The sequence below is a fragment of the Gossypium raimondii genome, chromosome 13 (genome assembly GCF_025698545.1).
Source record: "Gossypium raimondii isolate GPD5lz chromosome 13, ASM2569854v1, whole genome shotgun sequence".
Lineage (NCBI taxonomy): Eukaryota > Viridiplantae > Streptophyta > Magnoliopsida > Malvales > Malvaceae > Gossypium > Gossypium raimondii.
The window spans coordinates 1,877,908-1,886,357 of record NC_068577.1 but is presented as its reverse complement, the minus strand read 5'-3'; the positions used below and the strand labels follow the sequence as shown (position 1 = coordinate 1,886,357).

At 34.7% G+C, this 8,450-nt stretch overlaps 1 protein-coding gene across 1 annotated transcript; it reads left to right on the top strand.

The window, feature by feature from the left end:
- The first annotated feature begins 1,273 nt into the window (after window positions 1-1,273).
- LOC105781882 (dehydration-responsive element-binding protein 2A) lies at window positions 1,274-2,283 on the top strand. The gene is made up of 2 exons (XM_012606408.2): window positions 1,274-1,469; window positions 1,555-2,283. Exon 2 carries the CDS (start codon window positions 1,582-1,584, stop codon window positions 2,239-2,241), a length of 660 nt encoding a protein of 219 aa, XP_012461862.1. The 5' UTR covers window positions 1,274-1,469; window positions 1,555-1,581; the 3' UTR covers window positions 2,242-2,283.
- Window positions 2,284-8,450: the final 6,167 nt, after the last annotated feature.

Genomic DNA, 8,450 nt, shown 5'->3' with positions numbered 1-8,450 from the left:
TATCACATCAGTAAAGTTTAAAAATGTTAACCTTTTCATCCATTTTGGGGTAATTTGACAAAAAAACACAAGTTTAAGGGTTAAAAAGGTGAAAAATGAAAGGTCAAAATGATTTTTATAATGTTGGAGGGCATATTTAATGAAACTTATAATTAAGGTGGAGTAAGAAAAATTGATAAATTCGATTTGAGTTGAAGTATTTGAACGATTTATTGAATACAAGTTAAAAAATTCAGTGGGCCCAATTAAATTGCATGTTATTTTTCATTTAATTTATAAAAGTTTTATAGAAAATATTTTTTTAAAAATAGCATATAAAAGTTACTGATTATTTTTATTAAATTCTTTAGAAATATTAAAATTTTTTTTGAAACTTTACCAAATAATATCTAAAAGCCACAAAACAAAATTTATCTTGTCAAAACAAATCTAAAAATTAATATAAAAATAGAAAATCAAACAAAATCAAATTATAATAGACGGTTCCAAAAATCCAAAAAAATAAAAAAATTGATCGAACCGAACCAATCTCTTCCCAGTCAGATTAAATTTGGACAAGGATGGTAAAACTTGAACCGCCTGATGAATTCCGAACCAATCTTGGTGGATGCGGAATAAATGAATTCCAAACCATAAATTTTCTGTTTGAAAAGTGGATGCGGATGGGGCAGGATTGATTTATTCTTTTGGATAATGAGTATGGAACATAACGATAATCGCTTGTCTCGTCCCAGCCTGTTCCACTATATAAAATTATCATTTTATCATTGTACATATCAACTATTAAAAATGTAAAAACATAATAACGCAATATAGAAAAAAAAACATATATTTATTATTTAAATATTTACTTTACTTTAAAAATATTAAAAAAATTAAAGACAAATAGGAAGAATTAAATTAAAATAGAATGAGAATAGATATATCTAACATTTACAGAGGTGATAATAATTTTTAAGATTATATATATACAGTGAAACAGGACAGATAATGAAATAGAACGTAATATTAAATTTAGCAATATTCAGTCTCAAACTTCGTGACTAAATTTGGGTGCTTGGGGCTTCAAACTAAAGTTTAGTGGTACATAATTTCAGTTTGGGCCTTTAATTGGACAGTCCAGTGGCAAACCTGAAATTAATGAAAAACTTGGAGCCGAAAGAGAAGGAAACGAGAAAATCCTAGATAAATTGGGAAGATTCGAGTAACACGTGCAAGAGCTACCGAAATATTTAAATATCTGAGAGTCGATTCCAGACTCTTTCGGCTAGCAGTATTTCCCTCTCTTCGGATTTTCTCTGTTTCTCGAAAGAAAAAAAATAAAACCAGAGTTCTTCACAATAATTCACAGTTTCTTCGACCAAACACAGTTTCGAAGAGTACTAGACAAAAAAAAAAAAAAAAAAACACAGACCCAATAAATAAGGTTGTTGGTCTTCTTCTTATTTCTGCTTCTGTTCTTTACACAGGTTCGTTTTCCTTTTCTTCTTCTTTTTTTTTCTCTCCCTTTTCTGGGTTATTTGGGGTCCTTTTCTAACTTCAAAATACCTGCAGATTTTCATAGATTTTGAGAAATAAACCATGGGGTTTTCCGAGAATCAAAATCCGAATGTGGGTATTCCTCTGTTCTTGGATTCTTCTAGAAAAAGGAAGAGGCGAAATGGTTTATCAGTAGCTGACACATTGAAACAATGGAGTGAAAATTCTGATACCAAAAAAGCCCTTAAACCCCCTGCAAAGGGTTCAAAAAAGGGTTGTATGAAAGGCAAAGGAGGTCCTCAAAATCAAAACTGTATATACAGAGGTGTTCGACAGAGGACTTGGGGAAAATGGGTAGCTGAAATTCGAGTTCCTAATAAAGGAAAACGACTCTGGCTCGGTACTTTCCCCACTGCTTTCCAAGCTGCTTTAGCTTATGATGAAGCTGCTAAGACCATGTATGGTGAAAAAGCTATCTTAAACATGCCCCACGGTTCCGATACCACTACTACCACATCAGCTTCTTCGGAGTCTACCACGGCTACGGCAAGTGATGTAAAAGCTGAGGTGAGGGAGGAGGCGAAAGTACTAGCAGAAGAAGATGAGAGCATGAAAGAGATGGATTATAGTTGGCTTAATGGATTGGAGTTTAAGGATGACATTGCATTGAATTGTGGAGCGAATAATAATATTAGTGTGTGGGATGGTGGATGGCTTTTTAACGAGGATGATTGTTTTAGTATAGATGAGCTTCTTGGTTGACTTGTGTCAAACATTCTTTTTTATACAATTATTTATAAAAATCTTTATAACACACTAAATATGTATGAATATTATGTAATATGACATTTAAACATGTAAATACATAATATGAAGAATACTGAATGAAATATAATTGTTGGTAAATACATAATAACTAAGTTAGTGTTCGGTTGATTTTTTGTTCTTTTTGATAAAATGCATAGAATTATTCATAGTCCATTTTCAGTCTTAAGAGGATAATGCGTTTCAACGTATTCGAATTTACGTCCTCTTATATTAACAACAAATGTTAATCGAATAAACAAAACTACAAACTTTTGACGTCATTGCTTTGCTAAATTATTGCATCATCGCAGCCATTTCTGGAGTTTTCGTGAAGTATCATGATTTGAGCAAATTTGGACAAATGACAAACAGTTGTTGGAATTGATTTAATTCCATCGGGGCATAAGAATACTTTGAAAACAGATGTTTGAAAGGAGCAGATCAAGAGATCCATGTCAAGCAGTGTAAAGTTGCAGAATATTGACATGAATGAATGCACATAAAGCCATTTCAGAAGTTGAATCTATGTTCAGCCACATCTTGTTCTAGTGCTTACGTTTGTTTTATATTGAATCCCAATAAATTTGGAATCGAGTTAAGTTGAAACTATTTTAAACTAGATTACTTTGTCTATGTGTTTTTTTATCAGAGAATTGATGAATTTGGAATTGTTTCAAAGAGAAAAAAAAATATTATGAATGGCAAAAAATCAAACAATTTACTATCATATATTTAAGATTATTTACTTGTAAATTTTCTAAATATATTTAATATTTATTATCTAATGTGATTACTAGACTGTTTTTAGAATGTCATAAGTTACGGATCAAAACCCGTTACGAATGTACACAGACCGTCTCATGGAGATCAATTGATTAAATGGGTTCATTTGATTCACTTGAATTGTCTCGATTCGTGGAAACCATGGAAAAACTCATCTACTTAAAGCCTTGGTGGCCTAGCGAAACACTTCAGTAAAACTGGAGCTACCATGGTTAATGTAAATCTTAAAGGATAAGATTGTATAAGATTGTATAAAGGTTAAACCCTTAGGACCCTCTAATTGTAGATAGGAACTAATCTCAGACATTGATGTAATTCGATGTATACTGTTGGAACTGAGAGAGCTCAACTATAAATAGAGCCCTCCTCTTCATTTGTAATCACTTCATTCTTGAGTTAAAGAATATTTTTTAAAGCGTTTAGTCAAACACTTGGCGTGCCATTATTCTCTTGTGGCTTTTCTGTTCGATTCAAGTCTCTTTATCTTTTCAGGTTGCTTTTGCTTTATTTCAGTGCCTTAGAGAAATTCCTTTGTGAATTTTTATTTTCGAGATTTAGGCTAATTTGAGCAAATTTAAAACAAAGAAATCACCTAAGGCCACAAGATTTACTAAACTAAAGTTTTAGCCTTGTGACAGTTGGTATCCGAGCTAAGGTTCGAAGGCACCAATTAAGATGACAAAAGAAATATGTGATAATGTTGAACCTATAAAGACTCATGGTGGGGGCAAGAAAGCTAGCTGCTCGAGGGATATGCTGTCAGTTTTGGAAGGCGGAGTTGCCAAACTTGAGGGCTCCATGAGTGATATGAGGGAGACCCTTAAGAAAGCTAATGGACATACCATAAAGCTAAAATCGAGGAAAGATCAACTTAAGGAACAAGTGGCAGAGGCCCTCAATACTAATGTGGATGCAATGCAATGGGTCCTCAATACCGCTATGGGTGAGTTGATTGAGAAGAATGATGCTCTCGAGACCATGATGTCAGCCTTGAAGGAACAAATTGAAGAGTAATACTTCCATTATCTGCAAAGCTCATTATCTGCAAAGTAACTTGGGTAATGAGGTGTTGCTTGTGGCACTTGAGCTTAAGGTAGATGTCTCGAAGCTAAAAGAGTTCAATGACCCGAGGTTTGCAAATGATGTAGACAACTTCTTGTGGGAATGGAGCAATACTTCCGTGCCAAAGACATCATGGATGATGCTACTAAGGTAAATATGACTTCTATATATTTTACTGGTATCGCTTTGTTATGGTGACATTGTAGGTCCATAGATGAAAAATGAGGTGGAGCTACCATTGGGACTTAGGAGAACTTACAAAGTGAATTCAAAGGGCAATTTTACCTAGAGTATGTTAAGGATGAGGCTGGAGCTAAGTTGCATTGGCTTACGCAACAATGCACAATTAGGGAGTATGTGCAGGAGTTCATAGAGCTCATGCTCCAAATTTCTGAATTGGGTGAGAATGAGATGTTTTTCTCCTTTATGGATGGGCTAAAACCTTGGGCAAAGCAAGAGTTGCAATGTCGAGGGGTAAAAAAACTTTCCAAAGCCATGATCGTAGCAAGTCCTTAATTGAGCTTATTTCGAAGAAAGACAAGTTTGAGTCTTCCAAGCCCAAAGAGAAGGGAAATGGTGGGGGAGATGAAGAAGGGGGGGTTGAGAATAAAAACGACAATGGCGGTAACGAGGAAACATATAATGGGAAGTGGAAGTCCAACAACAAACCAAATGTGTTAGTGAGAGGCTTCCTTTGTGAAAGTCCGCATATTGTAAGGGATTGTTCGAAATGATATGTCCTTTCTACCATCGAAGGGGATGATGAGCCAGAAAAAGTATCATTGAAGCTTGGTTCGATCTTGAATTCCATCGAAGCCAAAAGGGTCAGAGAGAATGAAAAGAAGTCAGTGAAGTGCTGCTTATGTTGTGGTCCGCATAAGATATGAGACTATCCAAAGTGATCTAAGATATTCGCGATCAATAAAGAAGAGAAAGCGGAGCCAAAGAGTGAGACTTTAAAGCTTGGATCAATGATACTCAATTTTGCAAAAGCGAAGAGGGATTGTAAGCAAAAAGGGTTGATGTTTGTGGACATCAACATTGCAAGTCAAAGAAGGGGTGCTCTTATTGATACGAGGGTATCAAACTTGTTCATATCGAAAAAAGTTGTGGGTAAATTTGGTCTTTCAATTAGCAAATCGACTAAGAAAAACAAAACAGTAAATTCTAAAGAGGTCCCAACTGTAGGGGTTACACAAGGAGTTGAGCTACAGATCGGTCAATGGAAAGGCAACGAAAACTTTGATGTAATTTACTTGAATTACGACTTTGTTCTTGGCTTGAATTTCTTTAACAAGATTAATGGACATGGTTGTCCATATTCATTTTGGACATGGTTTTTAAATAATTATTAACAATTATTTATTTTTGGGACTTTCAATTTTTTTAAATAGTTGCTTATATGGAAAAAGGTCCATCAATATGAGGTACACACAACACATTACGTGTCACCACCTAGTTGCTTCATTAGCCACGTCATCACCCAACAGTTGAAATTGATGAATTTTTTTAATAGAATGACTGATTTGCTCTATGATCTAACGTATAACGACTAATTTGTCGACTCTTAGTACAAAGGACCTTGATTAAATGCTAAAGTTACATATTTTATGTAATTAAATTGGTTAATTTATGAGAGTGCACTACTAATTTTTCCATGTTTTTGTTGAATTTTGTGCAGGGATGCAATTTGGGGCTAAATAGAAGAAAAATGAAACAATTGGGCTAGATTGAAGAAAGAAGCAAAGAATGAGGGCCAAAGCAGAATTTTTCCAAGATATAATTAGCTGAAATTTTTGTTGACTTAGTGAGAGATTATGTAAGGATTTTTAATATTTTATTCCTTGAGTTTTTATACTAGTTGGCTCTTAATTTAGCAAAGCCACTAGTATAAATAGTGGACTACTTTGTTCATTTTAACCATCAAGTCTTGAATCAATTCATAAATCAAGTCTTGAATCAATTCATAAATCAAGCTCTCATCTTTGAAAGCAATCTTTTCTTCATTTCTCATGTAGCATTTTGTTGTTTTTAATTTCCTTTTCTTCAATTTATTAATTCCTAGTTAGCCACCAACTTAAGCCATTTGCAATTCCTTTTCCAAATTCCCTTTCCATTTCCAGTAGCTAACCATCCACTTTAATACATTACTAAATTTCTAGCCCCCATATTTAATCACGCCTCCCATCCTTTTCACCCATTTTGCCTTATTTAATTTATCCAATTTCAATATGCCCCAAACCCTAGTTAACTAAATCCATTTTCAGCTTTAGGCCGGAATTAGCCTCGTCAAAACCCGTGAGTTACGAACCCGAGCAACTTAACTCCTAAATTCCAGTACTTATTATTTCTCCGGATTAAGAGTATGATTTTGTCAACTCACAAAGTTAGATCAACACTAAGTCAAAAAAGACGTCGTTTGATTTAGTGTGGTTAGACTTACAGTTGGAATTCCGAAAAAATCGATTGTCTAATCGGTTTTTTGTGAACACATTGGCGTGCCAAGTGGAGATTGCTGTTTGGTTCCGTTAAGGGAAGTAGTAACCGGATTTAAATGTCCCACGCGGTTGAGGGCATTGGTTCGAGCTAGGCTCTTCTAGAGCGCAAAGCTGCCGGAGTTCTAAATCACGAACGTTTCGTTGGTTGTTCGATCGGTAAGGGTTAGTTATTGTACGTTCCATAACTAATCTACACAAGGAAGAGTTGGTGCCCGAGGCGTCCTTGGTAGCTATAACTAGCTTATTTGAAAAGAAGAGTTTATCTAATTTCGATGATCGGTTCAAAGACGAGGAAAAACCCGTGTCTAAAGCTGAGTTTAGTTTAATTAATTTTTCTTCATATTTATTTAACTATTTTTATTATTTTATTTCCAGCTTTTACTTTTCACGTTTTATTTTCCCTGTTTATTTCAGGTTCCAGGTTTTCAATTTTATCCTTCCCAAATTTTTTGGGCACGACAACTGCCCAGACACAAATCTGGTCGAGAAAGAGAAACAATTTCAGTAAACCCAGTCTTTGAGGGTTCAACCCTACTCCCTATACTGCTTAAATTGCAAATTAGGCGTAGGTTTATATTGGTGGACTCGACACCCATCAGACCTCCATGACTCTTTTGCTTAATCCTACTCGTCTTTTAATTCCATGTCACTTACATAAAAAATTTAAAAAAGTCAAATCATTACTGGACAACACAAATGAATGGAAATTTTAATAAAATGATCATTCTACACTTTCTCTAGTGTGTAAGGACTAATTTATTCATTTTTTGGGTAAAAAAAAATTAATCTGACTCATAAAATAAGGTAGTTTTACTAATATATATGATATGTGAATCCAACAAACTTGATTAAATAGAAAATTAATTGCAAAAACATTAAGAATTATTCCAAAAAAGGAAAAAGAAAATCTTGGTTAACCTCGTCATCCGACAAGAAACACCAAAACCGAAAAGTCATTCTTGTTCTTACTCTTTCAAGAAAAAACCCAAAAGGAAGCAACTTTATAGATCCACACACCATATGTATATATCCAACTCAACACATTATTATACGTTATATTTTTGTTGAATAAAATTAAGAATTTTTATATGAATACAAGATTATGCATATATAGTTTACATGAATTTCATGAGCATCTGCTGGTGTTGGGAAAAAGCTTGGTGCTCGGGATGTGGGGAAGTGGTGTCGGCTTCAAGCTTCAGTTGTGTACACTGCAACTATCACCTTCATAGGGAATGTGCCCATGCTCCCTCTTACATAAAGTGGCACCCTTTCTAATCACTGGCTTATACTCCAAAGAGTGGAATTCAAAGGCTGCTTGTGCATTCTGCAAGGAACAATGTCAAATGTTGTTTTATACATGCGGCAAGTGCTCCTTTTGTCTTAACATCAAGTGTTCAAGGATGACGGCCACCAACATCCCTTCATCTTCCTCGAAAATCATAGGGATGATAATCCCTTCATCTTCAGTTTGATAAAACCAAATTCTTTTGCGATGTACGTCAAAAGGAAGACGATGATAATGCATTTGGCCAAGACCTGTCACTGAAGATAATAGGTATCATGAGCATCCATTCAGCTTGCTTTTCAGAAATGATTCCTTCAATTATAATGCATGTAGCACCATTGGCAAGTTTGTTTCTTATATGTGTCTTCCATGCCACCTCCATGTCCAGACAAATTGCACTTCATTGCCGCTCAAAATCAAAAGTCTCGCGACATCATCATCTTCTTCTCCACTACTTAAACAAGGAAAACTTGGAGATTGCCAAATCTGTTTTGATGAAGTGAAAGCAGAGTATGGAGGTTGCCAATGTCAGG